General features: G+C 46.3%; 1 protein-coding gene across 1 annotated transcript in view; it reads left to right on the forward strand.

Annotated features, from left to right (window-relative positions):
• Positions 1-22,098, forward strand: part of PDE1C (phosphodiesterase 1C) — a 257,158-nt gene that overhangs the window by 166,097 nt on the left and 68,963 nt on the right. The window contains exons 9-10 of the mRNA XM_084859810.1: positions 12,439-12,567; positions 21,033-21,134. Coding sequence (XP_084715936.1) covers positions 12,439-12,567; positions 21,033-21,134 — 231 coding nt within the window. The remainder of the gene's footprint in view (positions 1-12,438; positions 12,568-21,032; positions 21,135-22,098) is intronic.

Raw genomic sequence — 22,098 nt, forward strand, 5'->3', positions numbered from 1 at the left:
TGACAGGGGGCAGGGAGCATGGTTTTTGGAAACCGATATATCCTATGGCCATCTAGACAGTGTCTAGTGGCCATAGGATTACTGTATAAAGGCACAATCCTATACATCCTCCAGTGTATTCCCCACCCACCATGTAGGACTTTTATAGGACTTTTTTCTGTCTAATCAACATGCATATAGATGTGTTAAGGTCAAGCACAACTGGAACAAAAATTGAATTGGAGTTTGCGAACTCACATATCTTGCATTAATAACTTTTGTTAAAATTCAGATCAGGTATCACTAGGGGCGTACGAACCCCACTCACCTAGTTCACGGGGGGGTTCCGCGGGGGAGGAGGCGATCCGTTCCTCCCCCCGGAATCCTCCCTGGCCGTCTCCACTCCGCGGCGAGTCCGCAGAGTCGCCGGCCAGGTCCGTCCGCTGCTGGACTTCCATCCGCTGCCGGTCTGCGGACGCAAGTGGCATCTGGCATAGCGGACACCACTTGCATCCCTGTCCCTTCGCGTGATAGGCTACGTAAAGATTTATGTAGCCTATCATGGCAAAAAGCAGGGACGCAAATGGTGTAGCGGCCGCTATTTGCGTCCCTGCTCTTTGCCGTGATAGGCTATGTAAAGATTTACGTAGGTTATCATGGCAAAGAGCAGGGATACAAATGGCGTCCGCTACGTTGGACACCATTTGTGTCTGCAGACTGGCAGCAGATGGCAGTGGGGTGAGCGGACAGATTTGGACCCGGCTGGAGGCAGGTAGGATCCGGCTGGTGCGAACTTTGCGGGGTGGCGGAGGTGACTCAATGGGTAGACTCATTGGAGTCCATGGCAGAATTCTCCACCATCCCTAGGTATCCCTACTATTTGTCATTTAATGATGAGCCTAAATTTCACCCAAGAACCTAGAGTTTTGCTCCACCCAAGTTGACTCTAGCCATCAAAACCAATTTTCAAGTTTATTGAAAATGTTGATTTTGGGAATTTTAAATGAGGGGCTCTGTTTGAACTTTGGTGAACGTATGTTTCTTCCTGCCAGATATTTAATAATTGCATACTGTAGCCAATTCAAGATTTTGTCATATTAACTATTGTGCTTTGATTAGCTTTAAAAACAAAACAAAAGCACCACACTTAGGCTGCAAATAAAGATTATGATATATACACGACATAGCTGCCACCCAAAATGGCTGCCTCATGTCTGCTTCCCTGCTCTTCCTCCAGAATGTCTAAATGTGATACCATTTAACTCCTGACATCAGTGTATTTTGCTTTTCCCCGCCCCTTCCCAGTGGTAGCCAATTATGTGGAGCATGTCGATAAGATATTTTCTTCATTCAGTTCTTTTATTGTTTCTTTGGTTGACTCTGCTCTGTATTTTACTCCTCCTGTTTTTTTAAGTTAATTTTTTTATGAAAATATTATTGTGTTACTATTCAAAGTAGTCACTTTCAAATTATTCACATTCAAAGAAGGGTTGAACAAATAGTATAAAAATTTGCACAAAAAGAAAGAAGATTGCTAAACATATGCATTGCTTAATAGTTGCAGTAATGAAATATAGGTACTCCTTATAACATCTCTGTACTATTATACCAAGAGTACCTCTTTTTCAATATTCTGATACTTATTTTGTTGATTCCAATAATAGATCAGCTTACACCAACAATCTAATAGCCCTTTTTAATTACAGTACCTTCCCAAAATTTCTTATAAAATATGTCTTATACATCAGTGTTCTATGTCATTTTTTTACCCATTCTAGAAATGATGGAAGTTGTTAATTCCAGTATTTTGCCACTAATATCCACGCAGCCACCAACGTATTTCCCCAGATTTATTAGGTTTGATCTAGTCTTTCCAATACTAGAACTATAAAGTCCATGGGTAATGTATACCCTGTGATCCTATGCATTGCTGAAAGAAAGTTATGGCCAAACTTCTTAATCTCATTATATTCCCACCTAGAATAATTTCTAAAATGTATTCTAGAATTGGAGCATGCTCAGTTTTCTGGGCCTTGTAGTTCCTTCAGTTAATTTGCACCATCCCTATCCTACTTTATTAAAGCACATGCATGCCTTGATAAAATAAAACACTACAGAAAAGAAACCTTGATGTACTCATATCTATGATTATACCATACGATCATATCTATAACTCTTCTTTTGCAGTGATTTACTAATATACATGCACTTCTGCATCAGTGTGGTAAAATCCTGCACAAAAGAATCTTGATGCAAAAACATAGGTACAATCCCATCAGCTTTGCCCCCCCGCCCCCCGTTTGATCAGTTTATACAAGTCCACATCTTCAAAATACCGCACAAAAAGAATCCTTATGCAGTCACATCAAAATTGTGTTTGTGCAGTGTTTTGTCAACACACACATGGCACTGGAGATGTAGAAAGGGCAAATTGGCACAGATGAATGGAAGGAACTGAAATCTGTGGCAAATTAGGCATGTAAAGTGGTTTGTACAAAATTCAGAATAAAACAATGGAATAATAGAGAAGTCCTAATTATCAGCTCTAATTTGGAAACAAGACCAAGTAAGTCAGAACTCCAAAATCTGGGAAGAAATTTGGATGAGGAGAGTTTCAGAAGCATTTCTAGGAGCAGGGAGAGAGAAATGCAGAACATTGTGATGTCAGGACCCCAACAATTTGTACTAGGGGTTATGGAAAGGATATGAGGAACATAGGGATGTCAGAGAATTCCGCCACGGAGCTCAGTGAGGCTGAATGCCAGTGCATTCGGCCCCCGAAATCCTTGGCCGAACGAAGAGTCCCACCCCACCACCCTGCGAAAGGTGCACAAAATGGAGCACTTACCTGGTGCAATTCGCTTCCCTATTTTTGCCGTGATAGGCTACGTAAATACTTATGTAGCCTATCACAGCTAACTCAGGGATGCCATTTGTGTCCCTGCGGAGGCCGTGATAAGCTACGTAAATATTTAAGTAGCCTATCACAGCAAAAAAAAGGGAATGCAAATGGCGGCCGCCGCAGCCGCCGCCATCATTTGCATTCCAGTTTTTTTGCCGTGATAGGCTACGTAAATATTTACATAGGCTATCATGGCAAAAGACAGGGGCGCAAATGGCGGCCACTGTAGCCGCCGCCATTTGTGTCCGCAGGCTCCAGACACCTGTGAATGCACCCAGCGGGCGGCTCCACAGAGTTGCCGCAGAGTGGAGCTGCCAGGTTAGGATTTCGGGGGGAGGTGCGGAGCGCCTCCCCCCCACTGCGAATCACCCCCTTCGAAAAGGTAAGTGACTTTCGCACATCCCTAGAGGAACATGACCTGGATCTTCTGATTTTGATGGTAGCTGCATGTACATGAGAACTATAACTGCAGTTTGACAATGCAGCCAATTACCTAGGGTTGGTGGACTCTCCCTCACTGGAGGTCTCCAAGCAGAGGCTGAAGAGCCATCTGTTGAGATGCTCTAACTCTGGATTTCCTGCATTGAGCAGGGGAATGGACAAGATGGTCTACAAGAACCCCTCTAATGCTGTGATTCTATATCCTATCATCTAATTCTGACCTTCTCTTGGATGTCAATAACTTGGGGAAAATGCCCATGGGGCAGCCTTCCCCAACCTGGTGCCCTCCAGATGGTTTGCACGACAATTTCTAGGATTCCTTACCATTGGCCATGTGTACTGGGTCTGATGGGAGTTGAAGTCCAAACCATCTGGAGGCCACCATGTTGGGGGAGGTTTCCCTAGGGGAAGCTGTGAACAGTTGCTAAATAGGAAATTAAGGAAGTTGAATATTGGGGTCATCTGCAGCATTATTGTGGCATGATGGTGTGTATTAAAATCCACAATCCCTTCAGGATGTGGAAAGCTGAGTGTGCAACTGATTTTTTAAAAAGAAAGTTTCAGTATTCAAATCAGAAGGAATAGACAAAAGACCAATATGATGGACTAATAACCTTGTTTCAGGGTGGAAACTGAGCCCATAGAGCCCCAGAGCAGTTCTGATTCTGAGGAGGAACAGCTATCCGTGAGAGAGGAGCCAGCTCATCCCTCACAGTCACAGCAGCTGGCAGAGATTCCTCCTGCCAGCATTCCTGAGGTAGATAGTGATCCTAGCAGTGAGAAAGTGCAGGAACGAGGCTTGCTAGATGCTCGACGCAGATGCAGAGAGCGACGAGCGATGGAGGGTGCGGAAAGGAGGCGTAGTGCCCGTTTGGCATGCAAGCAATGGCCGCCTCCCATGGACCCAAGGGAAATAGGGAGGATCTCTCCCTAGCCCATAAGTTCTGGGTCTTCAAGTGAATCTCTTTCAAACGGGGATCAACTGCCTATTCGAAGCTTAGGCCACTCTGCTGTACCTTGCTTTAGTCGCTGGTGATTAGCATCTGAAAGAGTCATTAAGTTGTAAAAGGATTAAAGCTTTGAAAAGAATCCTTTTGTCTGTGTCTTGAGTTGGCTATTGGAGTCTACTGAAAGAGGCCGCCAGGGAGCTCCTTGACACCTTGGAGATAATAATAAGGAAAGTCAATCTTCCATATTTTAGTGCAAGATTTTGAACAGCTAGTAAGTAGAGTGAACTGATTAAGAACTGAGTAACAGCCTCATGATCTCATTCAACTTAGTATTTGTAGAGCAGTTCCTACCCTCATATCTTGCAATAGCTGTTTAAGTGGGGCTTAAACCATTGGATATCCTTATTATTATTATTATTATTATTATTATTATTAATTTCATTTCTATACCGCCCAATAGCCGAAGCTCTCTGGGCGGTTCACAAAAATTAAATCCAAACAACACACAATAAAACAATTTAAAATATATAGAACATTAAAACCACATTATAACAATACACCCACAATAAAACCTAGCAGCAGTATAGGAGTTTAAAATACAGATTTAAAACAGCAAAGATAAAAATTTAGAAAGCTAAAATGCCTGGGAAAATAAAAAGGTCTTCACCTGGCGCCGAAAGGAGTACAATGTAGGCGCCAGGCGAACCTCACTAGGGAGCTCATTCCAGAGCCGGGGTGCCACAACAGAAAAAGCCCTCCTCCTAGTAGCCACCCGCCTCACTTCCTTTGGCAGGGGCTCACGGAGAAGGGCCGCTGATGATGATCTTAAGGTCCGGGCAGGCACATATGGGAGGAGGCGATCCTTCAGGTAACCTGGCCCCAAGCCGTTAAGGGCTTTGAATGTTAACACCAGCACTTTGAATCGGGCCCGGAAATGGACTGGCAGCCAGTGCAGCTGGAAAAGTACTGGCGTAATATGAGCTCGCAGGCCAGTCCCTGTTAACAATCTTGCTGCCCTATTTTGGACCAGCTGAAGTTTCCGGACCGTTTTCAAAGGCAGCCCCATGTATAACGCATTGCAGTAATCCAGACGAGAAGTTATCAGAGCATGGATAACTGTAGCTAGGCTATCTCTGTCCAGATAAGGGCATAGTTGGTATACCAGCCTAAGCTGATAAAAAGTGCTCCGTGCCACTGAGTTCACCTGTGCCTCAAGTGACAGTTCTGGATCCAAGAGCACCCCCAAACTACGAACCTGATCCTTTACGGGGAGTGCAACCCCCTCCAGAACAGGTTGAATATCACCTAGCCGGGCAGACGAGCCACCCACTAACAGTACCTCCGTCTTCTCTGGATTGAGTTTCAGTTTATTAGCCCTCATCTAGTCCATTACCGTGCCCAGGCACTGGTTCAGAACAGCCACTGCCTCACCTGGTTTTGATGAGAAAGAGAGGTAGAGCTGGGTGTCATCCGCATATTGATGGCACCTCAGCCCACACCTCCGGATAACCTCCCCCAGCGGTTTCATGTAGATGTTAAACATCATAGGGGATAAAATAGAGCCCTGTGGAACCCCATGGCACAATTGCCATGGCACAGAGCAATAATCCCCCAGCACCACCTTCTGGAATCGGCCATCCAAGTAGGAGCGGAACCACTGTAGTGCAGTGCCTCCAACTCCCAACCCAGGCAACCTATCCAGAAGGATACCATGGTCGATGGTATTGAAAGCTGCTGAGAGGTCCAGGAGAATCAACAGGGTCGCACTCCCCCTGTCCCTCTCCCGGCAGAGGTCATCCCACAGGGCGACCAAGTCAGTTTCCATTCCAAAACCAGGCCTGAAGCCCGATTGAAATGGATCTAGATAATCCGTTTCATTCAAGAGTGCCTGGAGCTGTCCTACAACCACCCGCTCAAGCACCTTGCCCAGGAAGGGGATGTTGGCCACTGGCCTATAATTGTTAACATCCTCTGGGTCCAGGTTAGGCTTTTTCAGGAGTGGTCTAATTACTGCCTCTTCTAAAGCAGCAGGCACCACTCCCTCTCTCAAGGAGGAATTTACAACCTCCTGGACCCAGCCGGACAACCCCTCCTTGTTTGATTTAATAAGCCATGAAGGGCAAGGGTCAAGCACACAAGTGGTCGATCAGACTTGGCCAAGCACCTTGTCTGCATCCTCAGGCCTCAGTAACTGAAACTCATCCAATAAAACTGGACCAGACGGTGCTCTGAACGCCTCTACCAATGGAACTGCATTAATGGTGGTGTCCAATTCATGACGAATCTGAGCGACTTTATCCTCAAAGTGCCGCGCAAACTTGTCACAGCGTGCTACTGAGGGTTCCACCGTCTCTCTCCCTGGCCCAGAATGTAACAGGCCGCGAACCACTTGGAAAAGCTCCGCTGGACGACACTGAGAAGATGCAATGCTGGTGGAAAAGAACTGCCTCTTTGCCACCCTCACCGCCACAGAGTAGGCTCGATAGTGGGCTCTTACCTGTGTTCGGTCAGACTCAGCACAAGTTTTCCTCCACCTGCGTTCTAGCCGTCTCCGCTCTTGCTTCATTGCCCTCAGCTCAGGTGTATACCAAGGAGCTGGCCGGGCTCTGCTCAGAGGGAGAGGGCACTTGGGCGCGATCGTGTCAACCGCCCGAGTCATCTCTGCATTCCACAGAGCGACCTGGGCTTCGACAGGAGCACCAGCCATACCAGCAGGAAAATCCCCCAGAGCCCTCTGGAATCCATCGGAATCTATTAATCTCCGGGGGCGGACCATTTTAATAGGTCCCCCACCCTTGCAGAGGGGAAAGGCCACCAGAAGTCTAAACCTCAGCAGGAAGTGATCTGACCACGACAAAGGGACAGATGTTAATTCCTCCACTTTCAGATCACCATCCACCTGCCCAGTTGAGAAAACCAGATCAAGCGTGTGTCCTTTTAAATGCGTTGGGCCGATGACATGTTGGGACAGCCCCATGGTTGTCATGGCGGCCATGAAGTCCTGAGCTGCCCCGGATACAGCGGCCTCGGCATGGAAGTTGAGATCCCCCAGGACCATCATCCTGGGGAAGTCCGAGACCACCTCTGTCAGCTCAGGCAGGGAGTCCAATGGGCAGCGGGGTGGGCGGTACACCAACAGAATCCCTAATCTGTCCCAGGTACCCAACACAAGGTACAAACACTCAAGATCTGCACTCGAATGAGCAGGAAGCCTGGAAAGGGAGATTGAATTCCTATAGACCACGGCAACCCCCCCTCCCTGACCCTCAAGTCGGTGTTGGTGCTGCACCGAGTACCCAGGAGGGCACAGCTGGGAGAGAGTGATCCCTCCCAGTTCCCCCACCCAGGTCTCAGTAATACATGCCAGGTCAGCCCCCTCATCCACAATCAAATCATGGATGAGGGAGGTCTTATTTTGGGCCGACCTGGCATTCAGCAGCAGCACCACCAGACCCGAGGGCAGACTGGTAAGGCTGCCAGGAACCATCAGGTTGGGGGAAGAACCAGAAGAGGGGACAGCTGTAAGGTGTCTAGCCCCTCTTCTCCTCAGCTGGCCTGTTAATCCCCCAATGCCATACCTCCCCCTGCCCGTGACCACAGTTATGGTGGCACCTCCCCCACCCCCTGAGTTGCCCAATAGTCCTCCCAGGCACATATTAAAATATTAGAATATAAAATTCACAACAGTTTAAAAGAATATAAAAGAGATAAAAGAGAACAGCAGCTAAGAAGGAGCAGATAGTCCACGTTTGCCCCTTCCCCTTGTCTTTAAAGCTGCTGCCCTCTGCTGCTGCTGCTATTTGCTGCTGGTATTGTGGCTGCTGGTGTCTCTGGAGTGGCAGGTGGGTAGATCTTCAGGTCCTACGTGACTCCAAGTGCAACGCTAAGCACGCACTTGGCGCGACGCCGAGGCGCTGCCTCTGGCAGCCCCGCCTTAAGTACCTGTGGGCGGGGGCAGAAGCAGGCTCAGGCTCAGGATCCACCTGGTGCAGTTGCTGGCTGGTCCTCCTTCCCCAGGCTCCTTCCCGAGCAGCCTCTGGCAGCCCTGCCTTAAGTACCTGTGGGCAGGGGCAGAAGCAGGCTCAGGATCCACCTGGTGCAGCTGCTGGCTGGTCCTCCTTCCCCAGGCTCCTTCCTGAGCAGCCTCTGGCAGCTCCTTGGTATAATCCATATATCCTTGGTATAATCCATATGCTCCAAGGTGATTTTTAATCTCAATAATGAAAATACTACATACTACTTAAAGTTAATGGATTAATTAATATACTGAAAAGAAAAAGAAAACAACAGAATGACATTTAATAGGGACAAATGCCAAGTTCTGCACCTAGGAAAAAGAAACCAAATGCACAGTTACAAGATTGGGGATACGTGGCTCAACCACACTACAAGCGAGAAGGATCTTGGAATTGTTGTCGATCAGAAGCTGAATATGAGCCAACAATGTGATGTAGCTGCAAAAAAAGGCAAATGCTATTTTGGGCTGCATTCATAGAAGCATCGCTTCCAAATCCCGGGAAATACTAGTTCCCCTCTACTCAGCACTGGTTAGGCCTCATCTGGAGTACTGTGTCCAGTTCTGGGCACCACACTTTAAGAAGGATGCAGACAAACTGGAGAGGGTTCAGAGGAGGGCAACAAAGATGATCAGGGGACTGGAAACAAAGCCCTATGAAGAGAGACTGAAAGAACTGGGCATGTTTAGCCTTGAGAAGAGAAGACTGAGGGGAGATATGATAGCACTCTTCAAGTACTTGAAAGGTTGTCACAGAGAAGAAGGCCAGGATCTCTTCTTGATCATCCCAGAGTGCAGGACACGGAATAATGGGCTCAAGTTACAGGAAGCCAGATTCCAGCTGAACATCAGGAAAAACTTCCTGAGTGTCAGAGCAATACGACAATGGAACCAATTACCTGGGGAGGTGGCGGGCTCTCCCACACTGGAGGCCTTCAAGACGAGGCTGGACAGCCATTTGTCAGGGATGTTCTGACTTGGATTCCTGCACTGAGCAGGGGGTTGGACTCGATGGCCCTTCCAACCCTACTATTCTATGATTCTATGATTCTATAAGATTATGTGTTTCAGATAAGTGTGTAAACAAATTGGTTCCATTTATTAATTACTGGCATATAGTACTATAAAGAAATAATTCAGGAAAGACGTAATATATAATTATATATATTATTTTAGTGGAAAACATTAAGAACAACAACAAATACAATCTCCAGTGTGTAATTCACACTCCCTAAAAGGATGTATATTTTCCACTCACTCTACCCTGTCCTAATCCACTTCTCTGTGCTTTGTTCAGCTGCTACTTTTCCTCTGTCACCTCAGTCTCTTGACAAGACCTATATGGTGCTAGTCCTCTCCAATCCTGCAACTAAGTAAGGCAAGTGATGCAGAAACAGACTAAGGAGATGAGGGTAGGGATGGACAGACTCACCTCCGTCTGTACCACCGGGCGCTCACCGAAGCCGTGCCAGCCATCTGCCCCTGTTCAGCTCCTTGGATGAACTACTGCATGGTCCATGGGCACCCCGCAAGTGCCTGGTGGCCACCCAACCCCTCCGTGAGCTACCATTTTACCAAAAAAAGTACGGTTTTCCATAAAGGTAATGTTGCATAAATGGCAGCCATAAAGGGGCCAATTACTCAACATTACACCTGTAATGTTATGTAAATGGCCCCCTTATGGCCCCCATTTACATAACATTGCATTTACGAAAAAACCCGAGCTGCCATTTTTTCGCAAAATGGTGGCTCTCTGAGGGAATGGGTGTCTGCCAGGTGCTCATGAACCGCATGTCACATTGGTGAACGGGGTCTGGTAAGTGCAGTGGTCTGTGGACTGGGGTCTGGGAGGCCAAGCGGGGGGGGTGTCTGCCAGACTCCACCCCTTCTCGGACTCCTGTGACATCCCTAGTTGAGCACCAGTACAGCCTAAAATGGACCTGAGGAGCATAGAAGCAGCAGCTGTAGGATGGTTTGCAGCTAAGATGAGAGACAACACGCAGGAGAAAAAGGACACCATAAATGGGAGAGTGGAGGAGAGAAAGGGGAAAAGAGAATACCTCCTATCAAATGAAATTCCAGAAGCTCCAGATGGAGATGAAGAAGATCAAAGGATGGAGCAGATGGGCAGGAGTGTGTGTGTATGTGTGAGTGAGAGAGTGTTTTTCAGGGCCAGTTGAAACTTGATCCTGCCCATGTAGAGACCAAAACATGTTTCTGCCCCGTGCGATTGGAATGAACACGTGATTGGAATAACCACCTGCAATATGGACAGCTGGCGGCCATGTGTAATGATTGTTTTAGCTGCCTCCACTAGGGATGGCTGAGATATTTGTTTAGTTCAGATTTCAATGCAAACTTCCCAAATTCACACTACCCAAACCTTAAAACAAACTGGAATGCAGTTTTCCAATGAAATCCACACATTTCTGAAGTTCTCCATGCAGTATGGGAAATACATATATGTGCACAACAACACTTTATTTAATGGGGGAAAAGTGCACATATGCAAATGCGTGCACGGAAATACATTTGGGGGGAAATGTGTGCAAAAATGGGGATTCCCCCCCCCCCCAATCTGATGCAGAATCGAGAAAGACTGAACTTGGCACTGGGAAAATGAGAACCTGAGTGGAATCAAGTTTGAAAGCTTTGCCCATCTTCAGCTTCACATGGGGTGGTGTAAGATTTGAACCCCCTAGTAGACTGACTGGCTGATTGGTCTGTGTAACAGAAGAGAGAGTGGAGGGAATGATTGACAGCTGAGACGAGAATGGAATGTCGCCTGGAGTTAGTGGCAGTTGGAGAAAGTCAGTTAGGAGGAGGACAGGGGCAGTCAGGGAGAAGTCAGGGAAGGAGGGAGCAGAGTTAGGATGGACAGAGATAGTGAGAGGAATTAAGGCCCAGAGGTAGGTTAAGGCCCAGAGGTAGGTGTTTTGAGGAGTCCTGGGAAAAGTCTAGACTCAGTGACCTCTAGGGGCCAGGGCCTTATAGGGGACCCCTAGTTATCTCCCAGTCTGACCAGGTGAGTGTGAGTGAGCGATCTGGATGGTGGTGTGGGTGCTGTTTGTTGGATGATGAAAATCGTACATTTCTGCTTTATATCGAGCAGATTTAGAGCATGCATTGAAACCTCCGCGTTCCCTTATCTAAGAAGAAAGATGGAGAGCAAGAATGTTGCTGAAGCAGCTACAGTTTTGTTCTTGGGGTTGGGAGAGCTAAGTTGAAAGCCCTGTTAAAGCATGAAACAAACTTGCTGGCCTTGGGCAAGTCATTCTCTCACAGGTTAACTTACCATGCAATGTGATAGTGAGGCATGAAATGATGCAGTAGGGATGTGCAGGATTTTCCTTTTAAAATTGTATTTCGTTACTCCATAATTTCTGTCATAAATCCCTACTTTTGTTTTGTTACAGGTTTGTTAAAATTGCATTCGTTTCATAAGTCATTTGTTGTATTCACATTCATTTGGTTATTCCTCTTCATTCTTGTTATTCTTTTTCGTCTTTATGTAGTCCTATATCTACTTATCTGGGAGTAAGTCCTATTGAGTTTAGTGGGATTTACTTCTGAATAGACATGTACAGGATGGCACTGTTAACCCATTGCGTGTGTGTGTGTGTGTGTGTGTGTGTGCTGTTACAGTGGCAATAACAGCAGAACTAATTTCTCTGGCCATTTCTGATAGCAGCTATTTTATTTAACTAGAAGGTTCTAGACATTGTGTCCTTCCATATATTCTGAGGGAAAATAGCAGGCCTCATTAGCAGCTATCATTTTCTTTTCCTGAAATGCCCTAGAACAACACATGTGAGGCATTCTGGGTAAAAAATGGTTGCCAACTGAAATAGCCAGTGAAATGAGCTCCACTGCCACCACTGACATGATGAAGCTCTTTCACCCCTTAATGGCACTAATAGGCATGAATTGGTCACCCACTTATATCTGACATTCATTTTTGGAACAAATGAAAATTGAACCAAATGGGTCCCATTCAGTTCAGTCTTGCATTTGTTCTGAAATGAATACACACCTCTAATATAAATGTAGGAAATGAATAGATGTTGTAGTGTGAGGTAAAAAATCTTTACTACTTCAGGGGAAAGAAATCCCAATCTATGTTTATAGAAACAAAGTCTTTTGCTTTATAGGTCAGATACAGCCATTCTTTACAATGACCGGTCTGTGCTAGAAAATCATCACCTTAGTGCAGCGTTTCGCCTTTTGCAAGACGATGAGGAGATGAACATTTTGTCTAATCTCTCCAAGGATGATTGGAGGTAAGAATGCCCACTGACCTTGGTGGTTGTCAATAAGATTGCTCGAAGTGTACTCCCCAAATGTACTTAGTGGGAGTCTCAGTTCATGGATGATCAGCAGGGGATATAGTCTGGTAGCAGTTGATGAGAGAAGCAGCAGCACTCAAGTTGTGCCAAAGCCTACGAGTTGCAACATAAATAATTTCAAAACAGGACATAATAGAGGGCCATCACATTTTTCTTTGCTGCTGTTGCTACTACAGAGTGTTGTCTAATGAATGGCAGAAAAACAAACAAGGAAAATCTGTGATCAGACAAAAAGTGCACCAGTGCCTGTTAAAATGCTGGATTCACACAAACAACTTGGTGCTCAAAGTTCATTCAAACATATTTCATTCATGAATATGTAATGCATTTCGAGTGGTGTCTTCTTTGGTGGCCATTGTTAAAAAGAAACAGAATCCCAAACTGAAAGTTGTATGACTCCTCAATATACTGTATAGGCATATAAAACCGTTCTGTATACACTGGAATAAAGAGTGCCCACACTTTCTGTAAATCCAGTTTCTGGCCTTCCTTTGTAATCATATTGCTGAGCCATGGGTTTATATTGCTAATATCTGCAGAGATGTATGAGCTTTTTGATGAATACAGATCTGAATATCTACATCAAAAAGCTCTGCTTGTGATCTTCATGCCCTACTTGTAGGTTTCTGGAAAGCATCCGGAAGGATACAGGAAGCTAGACTAGATGAACCCTTAGTCTGATCCAGCAGGGTGCTTCATATAATCGTATGTCTAATGTTGTCAGTATATTACATTTTCAGAATGGGATTTTGAAAAGATGCTGATAAAACTCATAATTGGTTGGTTTATACGTCAAATCTGTTAGCTCTGTAATTCTTGAAGATGTAGTGAGTCAGGACGTCAGTCTTACAAACTTTAATGTTTCTATAATTCAAACTGATATTGATTATGAGCTTACTTATTTTCTCTGTACCTGCACTGTCTGCATGAATAAGCATAAAAACTCCACCATTTTGTGCATACTCTGATATTGATTGCTTTGGTTTCTGAAGGAAATGAAATGTCCCACTGGCAATACACATGTGTGTAGAAGGGTTTTACTTTAACCCTTTATTTACTCCTTGCCCAAACCAATCAGTTTAAAGATTTATAGATGCTGAAGGAGACATGAGTCAAATTGCATTAAGCAATTTTATTTATGAATGCATTTGAAAGTACTGTTCGATGATCTGAGTTCATTGGAATTATTTGTGAGAAATTTGTTAATAAATTATTCATTCCAAACTAAGTTCATTCCAAACTAAGTTAGTTGAACATAGGTTCCATTTAAATAAATGGGACAAGTTAGTCATGACTTCACTTAAGCCACCTGGTTTGCAGTGGGATATGAGTTTAACTTACTTAACCTGGATCCAACCAATTTTTGCATAGATCAACATTTTTTCTGACTAATGAATGGGTTAGTAAATCTAGAGCAGGAGTGGGGAACCTCTGGCTCATGGAGTTTCCCCATCTGGTCTGCAGAGCTTTTCTGGATTCCACTAGGGAGCAGGACTTGGCCGCTGTTATCTCCACTGTGTTATTTACAACCTGTGATTGGAGATAATGAAGCAAGTGCTGCACAGGGGCATCCTTGCAGATCAGAGATAACACTGGAAGGTTGGAAGTGGGGGGGATTTACCCCTGCAGTGCCTTCCCCATGGCAAGGGGTGGGTGGGGTGGAGAAGGACAATGTGCAGTAAAGTCAGTTCCTGCCAGATGCACTGGGAGGATCATTCATCTGCTGCACCTGCCAGGGACCAAATTGCATCAGGGGCCATGGTCGTGCCCATGCCTCTTTGACATCATGTGGCATGTAGAGGGCCGGGGGAGGTCATTTGGCTCCCATCCAATTTTGGTTTCCCTCCCAATCTCGACTGCTCAGAAATGGTTGTTCTCTGCTGCTGTGACAAGTTTGCATGGAAGGACTGAGCAGCAAGGGAGGGGAATTTGCCATCATCCCCTCTGGATGTTTGCTGACCTTCAAATAATTCAGATGTCATCCAATTTGGGAGTTGCCAGTTTTATTACAGAGTCAAGAGTTTGAGGCTGGGAATATTCAGTCTTGTCTCTTAATTTGGCCCATTCCAGTCGATTAACCAAACAATGCAGGTTGTGCCCAGAAATATATAGGCAATAGGTTTTGAATTCAACCCATGCCCATTCAGCCTGGCAAAATCCTGGTAGGTGAAGTTGGGTCCTTTGCAAGCTGTCATAAATGGCTGTCAACATCAACTTGCAGAAATGGTTTTATTTTCAAAGCACTCTAACTTCAAATCTCTCAGTGTATTGCATTTCAAAACTTACTCTTCACCAGAAGGTGACTGATGAATTTGGGAGACTCACAGACATCACACAAAGATGGATGCCAGATTACATTCAGATTACATGTTGCTTCATAATATAACCTTAGTAATATTACTGTAGTATATATGACTGTAATAAAAATAACCATAGTAATATAACTGTAACAGAACTGTAGATTTGACTGGTTTATTTCAATGCCACTGATTTGTGTGGCTGAGTTCAAGTTCAGATGCTTTACTTGAATTGAGACTCCAGTGAACACTGAACTTCTCATTAAGGGTTCAATAATATTTTAAATAGAAAGTTAAAAGATAGATGAATACAATGTGGTTTTGGAGCTTTAATTTTGAAGGGGCTTTCAAGGATGAAGAAGTGAATTAAAATTGGAATCTTCCATTTGTCCCTCTTTTACAAAGTTTATGAATATGTAAAGGAGAATAGTTTCATTGGGGAGAGTATTCTGAATCATAGTGAGAAAGAAACAATTGAATTTCCCTCCCCCTTTCCTTTCAAGAAATCAGACTTTTTAGTTAACTTAAAAGTGCATGATTATTGCACATAGATCACATTTAAACAAGTACTGACAAAGATAACGACAAAGGACTACACTAAAATCACAAAAACAGAGAACAGGTCTCTGCCAAGATGTGTGGTTGTTTCCTCTGGAACAGTGTTTTGTTTTGGCTATTAGGTTCCTTGCAGTTTGCTGAAACTGCAGCACAAGCCCTTCTCTGCTTGGTAAAGCATCTAGGAAAATGTTGAGTTCTTTAGCTTTTTTTGATGGATCCAATTCCGATTATGGTTTCATATAGTTTCATCAGTGGAGCTGTTTGGTTTGTAATTTCTCGTACAGTAACACAACAGTAAGTTTTTTTTAGGGTTCCCATCAAATTCAGGCCATGCTTGCACCACTCTGACAGGTCCTAAAGAGTACACTTTGGTTTGATTTAAATGTGGCACTGGCGGGCTAAAATTGCTTCTCCCTGTGTGGTGTTCTACACAGCTGGCTTTATGTTTGAATTGGGCTATAGCATTAGGGATGTGCAAAACAGCAAAACTCGACCTTGCTGAAGTTCTCCAAATTCCATCTCAAAGCACATTCTGACTTGCGCCCATATCAGATTGCATAGATACACATGAAAATCCATTAGTATTTTCATTTGTATTTCCCCAAATGTACACATAAATTGTGTCTATCTTTGAAATGTATGTATTCTTCTCCTGTTCATGCAAGCATATTTGTGCACATTTTTCAATGGTACTCATTTTTTCATGCGCATTTTTCAAATGTATGCATGCTGTCAAACACAATTTTTTTTGGTCCGTGAATCACATTGCAAGCTCAGAAATGTATGGACTTCAACCGTAGATTGCGTCTGAGTCCGCGTTCAGTCCTGATGGTGCAAACTGGGTAAATCTTGATCAAAAATGAACTGAAACAAATGTCCCATACATCCCTAATTAGTATGCCAATACACCATTTGCTGGGGCCATAGGTCACTGGCGGGCTAACATTACACATGTCGCAACCAAGGATCTAATGAATATGTCAAGACAGCTGCGTGCAATGACTTGTGGAGTACAGTAGGGATGTTAGAGAATTACACCATGGACTGCCAGAGTCCGTGGCGCAACAGAGCAATCCCCCCTGCCACCCCGCGAAAATTCCCCGGGATACCTGTTGTAGGCTGTCAGCTGCCCTCGTCTGCGGCCGCCATTTCCCTTGCTACTTTAGCCGTGATAGGCTGTGTAAGTATTTACGTAGCCTATCATGGCAAAGAGCAAGGACGCAAATAGCGTCCGCTGCGCCATTTGCATCCCTGCTCTTTTCGTGTTAGGCAACGTAAATATATACGTAGCCTATCATGGCTAACGCAGGGATGCAAATGGTGTAGCGGACGCTATTTGTGTCCCTGCTCTTTGCCGTGATAGGCTGTGTAAATATTTTCGTAGCCTATCATGGCTAACACAGGGACGCAAACGGCGGCCGCTATGGCCGCCACCATTTGCGGCCACAGCCCAGCAGCAGATGGAAGTCCGGCTGTGGGCGGCCCTGGCTCGCAGCTCTGCAGACTTGCTGCGGGGTGGAGCCAGCCGGGGAGGATTCCAGGGGGAGGGACGGATCGCCTCCCCCCCACCGCAGAAGCCCCGCAACGGAACAAGATAAGAGATTCGTACATCCTTAGAGTACAGTGCCTAAGCATCAGTTATTATCAACTTGAAACATGGGCCCCCGCTCCTCGTTCCCCCCCCACACACAAAAGGCCTTGTTTGAAAATTGAGGATAGATTGGTGACCTTTAGCTTCTTTAGGTCATATTGTTTAAGCTTTGTACATTTCTGGCTGCCAGGTTTGTACTTATAGCTAGACATGGCAGTATGTTATGCATGTATATTAATTATACATTAGTGACACATGCTCTTTAGATGCTGTCCCCTGTCTCCGGGTCTCTTGTCAGTACTTCTACGCACACTGGAGACCAGAGGCCTAACTCATTTACAGACATGCATTCTGGGGCCTGGAAATCCTATCAGTTGCAGTGGTTCCCACTCTTCCTGGGATCTCAGGGCCAAACTACATGCTACATTAAAGACACAGTTTGCAGCTGCCCCTCTATCTTTTAGTTATAGGGGGCCAAACTGGATTGGGACCACTACATATGAGGAGGGGAGGTTTAAACCTTCCCCTGCCAGCTCCCCTAACAGTTGTTGCCCCTTTCACGAATGTTTGAAAAAAAAACCCCTGCATTGGCTCCAATAGAGTCTTCCTTTTTCTTTCTAAAACCGCTCAAGCGGGGGTGGAGATATTGAGAGGAAATTGGTGGGGGAACAGTTTAAACCTTCCCTTTTCATTTGTGGTGGTCCTGATCTGGATCAGTGGCCCACACACACACTTACCTGTGAGAATCTAAAAATAGAGGGGCAGCTGCACCCTATGTCTTCAATGTAATGGGTAGCTTATGTCAGGGTTGGATCTGAGCCCATAGAGTCCCAAAGCAGCTCTGATTCTGAGGAGGAGATACAATCCATGGGAAAGGAACTCTCTCACATTTCAGAGGCGCATCTGGAGGGGGAGCCCCCCATTGCTCATATTCCTGGGAGCGACAGTGACCCAGGCATGGAAAGGGAGGGACAACTTGAGCTTTTAGACACAAGCAGGCATAGGCACAAGAGAGAGGTTGTGGGAGCTGAGCTTAGGTGCTCAGCCTGATTGGCTCGACATCAACAGGTGCGCTCTGAGGCCCCACGGGAGAGGGGGAGATTTTCAGAGAGTTGCTGCATTTTTTCCCAAATGGAGATCAACTACAATCCTAACTCTTAGAAACTCCTAGTTGGCTGTTTCTTTGTATTTCCCCTGAGACTCAGGCAATTAGCATCTGTAAGCTTCATTAGGTTGAATGGAATTAAAGCCTTGGAAAGCAGCCCTTTTGTCTGAGTGTTGATTCTGGCTATTGGAGGATTCAGTAAGGAACAGAGGCATTCCTGACAGCCTGATCTCCATTTTGGGAAAAAACGTGGCAACTCTCTGAACTTAAGGAGTGGGAGAGGAAAATCTTCCCCTCTCCCGTGGGGCCTCGGGACGCAGCTGTTGACATCGAGCCAATTGGGCTGAGCACCTAAGCTCGGCTCCCGCAACCTCTCGCTTGTGCCTGCACCTGCGCCTCGCATCTAAAAGCTCAAGTTGTCCCTCCCTTTCCATGCCTGGGTCACTGTCACTCCCAGGAATGTGAGCAAGGGGGGGGGGCTCCCACTCCAGCTGTGCCTCTGAAATCTGAGAGTTCCTCTCCCATGAATTGTATGTCCTCCTCAGAATCAGAGCTGCTTTGGGACTCTATGGGCTCAGATCCAACCCTGACAGCTTAGCACTCAGTCCTCTGATGATGATGATTTATCATGCTTGTCCCTCCCTCCTGCTACTAGTCAGATGCTATATCCTGTTGGCTCCTCCTGTCTGTGCTCAGGAAATGCTGGCAGGAACTAAGGAACTCTGGGACTTGTTGTTCTTGAGAGACAGAAATGTGCCACTCTACATGACATGCTGTCCCAAGAACTACAAGTAGCGTGTCATGGATAGGGATGTACGAAACTCACTTACTTTTTCGCGGAATCTTTTGCAGTGGGGGGGAGGCGCTCTGTCCCTCCCCCCGGAATCCTCAACGGGGGGGGGAGGCGATCCGGTCCTCCCCCTGGAATCCTTGATGGCCAGCGGTTCCGGTGGCAGCAGCAGTTCCAGCGGCAGCAGCGGCGGCGGCTGGTCTCCTGGCCAGCCATGGCCGGGCTGCTGCTGCCGCCATTGCCGTCCTGGCTTGCAGCCATGATAGGGTACGTAACAATTTACGTAGCCTATCACGGCTGGGTAAAAAAAAACCCAGCATACGCAAATGGCGGTGGCTACGGCGGCCGCCATTTGTGTTTCCCTATTTTCGAAATATTTACATAAAACGGCGAAAAAAAGGGGAACGCAAATAGCGCCCACTACGCTATTTGCATCCCCCCTTTTTTTGCCGTTTTAACTTATGTAAATATTACGTAAGATAAATTGGCGAAAAATAGGGAACGCAAATGGCAGCCGCTGTAGCCGCCGCCATTTGCTTACACTGCATGTTTTGTTTTGTTTTTACCCAGCCATGTTAGGCTATGTAAATCCTTACGTACCCTATCACGGCTGCAAGCCAGGATGGCAGTGGCGGTGGCAGCAGCCTGGCTGCAGCCAGCCAGGAGACCAGCTGCTGCCACCAGCTGCCGCCACCAGCTGCCGCATCCGCCCCAGGTAAGTACCGTCCCTGGGGGATTCCGTGGGGGGGGGGCAGGAGGCCATTCCGCCACGGATTCCGGGGGGGGGGCGGATTCTAAAGAATCCGGCCTCACTGGAATCCGTGGCGGAATTCTCTGCCATCCCTAGTATAGAAGGCTTGGAGGATGCACCAGTCAGGAAACTAGACAAGAACTTTTGTTTTCTCTGTCCAACCAGAACAGAACAGACCCGGGAAGCTCCTCACTTCACCATGATAAAACTGATACAACCATCTAGTGGCTAAAGTATGTAAAGACACTGTCTGCATGCAGTGTTTATTACAGGGGCAGCCACGAAGGTGTTTCACTAGACAAAATGCACTGCATCTGCCAGCTGGTGATAAGGAGGGGAAGGGCCTTGCCTTTTGTCATCGGGAGATGAGGGTGGGAGCTGCTGCGGCCAGCAGCATGCAACTGCAAGGCCGCGAGTGGGAAGTTTGTCTGATGTGGCTGCAGGCTGCTGACATCATCAAGAGTGATCCTCTACTCAGGGACTTTGACCTTGCACAGTGCTCCCACTGCCTCCTGCTGGTGATGAAAGGTAAGCGTGGGCAGTCTCTTACTCCCACCATTGTTGGGTTATGGCCACTTAGTAACCACCCCACCAGCCACTACTGGTTTCCTGTATTCTCTCTCTCTCTCTCTCTCCCCCTCCCCCTCCCCCTCCCCCTCTCCCTCTTGCTCTCTCTTTTACAGAAAGGCCTGGGCCAGCAAGTCTTAATACTGCCTGTTCTGTTCTAAAATTGCTTCTGATTGGCTCCTGCAAATCTTACAATATCTGACCATGCCATATAGATAAATAAGTCCACATAGATACCCTCAAGCATGATCTACAATTTAGTCTCAATGTTTTCTTCAGGGTAATGGGCTTGCAGCCCAGGCTGAGCCTACCAGATAAAAGTGTCCTCTTTTCCCTGGCCATGTTTTGTCCCCATGTATGGGCAAGTAATTTTAGCCTGCTCAACATCATATTTATATTGGGTCCGATGATTCTGGAACATTACATTTCATAGAAAAGAGAGTGCCCTGACATCAGTTTCTGAAAAGCACTGTGTTATCACTTAGCAAGCAAAGCTACATCATCTGACTAAATTGCTCACTCCAGGTCTGGTATGTCCAACAGATATTCCTCCCCACCCTTAAGCTGCAGAAAAAAAGATAATGTGAAGTGTTCAGTGACGCACACGGGAGTGCAGAGTGAGAATGTCATAAATAATTTGTAGATAGAGAGACAAAAAAAGTGTTTGTTACATCTCTCTCTCTCTCTCTCCCCCCCCCCACCCCTCCTCACTCCTTCTTGACTGGATATCTACCCCAAAGGGAATTCAGGACTCTGGTGATTGAGATGGTGCTGGCTACAGATATGTCCTGTCACTTCCAGCAAATCAAAGCCATGAAGAATGCACTGCAACAGCCAGAAGGGTGAGTCACCTTGTGACACTGTGCAGAGGGAGGGGCTGTATTACAGCTGGTACTTTGCCACTTCATTAAACAGGCTTCAAAAACATCTCTTTGGGGGAAACCAGCATCCTTTGATGTCTGTGCCTATTTCTTTTAACAGCAGTTGAACACACACACACACACACACACTCCCAAAGAGCAAGGATTAAAGTGGAGCTGGGATAAAAGAAGTGCGTATCTTTGCTGTGTCCTTACTATATAAAAGCTTGCTTCTGATCAACTAGAGGGACAGCTGAAGCAGGCAAAACATCCCTTCCATCATGTGACAACAAGTTGCTTTTGGTTCTTATCAGGGTGGATACTGAGCCCATATTGCCCCAGAGTAGTTCTGATTCTGAGGAAGACCAACCACTCATGGGAGGGGAGCTCGCTCATCTCTCACAGGCACAGCGGCAGGGAGAGATTCCTCCTGCCTGCATTCCTGAGAGAGAGAGTGACCCTGGCAGCGAGAGAGCGGGGGAGGGGTTTTTGCTGGACGCTCGGCACAGATGCAGGGAGCAGCACCTAATGGAGGGCGCCGAGAGGAGGCGCTCTGTCCACTTGGTGCTAAAACAACGGTCGCATCCCGAGGATCCCTGGATAAGAGGGAGGACCTCTCCATAGCCCATAAGTTCAGAGTTTTCCTGCTCTTCCCCTTCAAACGGGGACCAACTGCCTTACCCGGAGCTTAGGCTACTCTGCTAACTACCCCAGTGTGTTTCCTTGCTTAGTCGCTGGTGATTAGCATCTGAAAGAGTTATTAAGTTGTAAAGGAATAAAGCCTTGGAAAGAATCCCTTTCGTCTGTGTCATGAGTTGGCTACTGGAGGGGACTTAAAGAGGCAGCTAGGGCATTCCTGACAGTTCTTTTGCCAATGGAGAAGATGATGGAAAGGAGGTACTAGAATCATCACATGTCTTTCTTCCTAGTGTTGAAATGTTGCCTT

The sequence above is a fragment of the Heloderma suspectum genome, chromosome 5, assembly GCF_057233095.1.
Source record: "Heloderma suspectum isolate Gila_16-S chromosome 5, 16-S_ref, whole genome shotgun sequence".
NCBI classification, from domain to species: Eukaryota; Metazoa; Chordata; class Lepidosauria; order Squamata; family Helodermatidae; genus Heloderma; species Heloderma suspectum.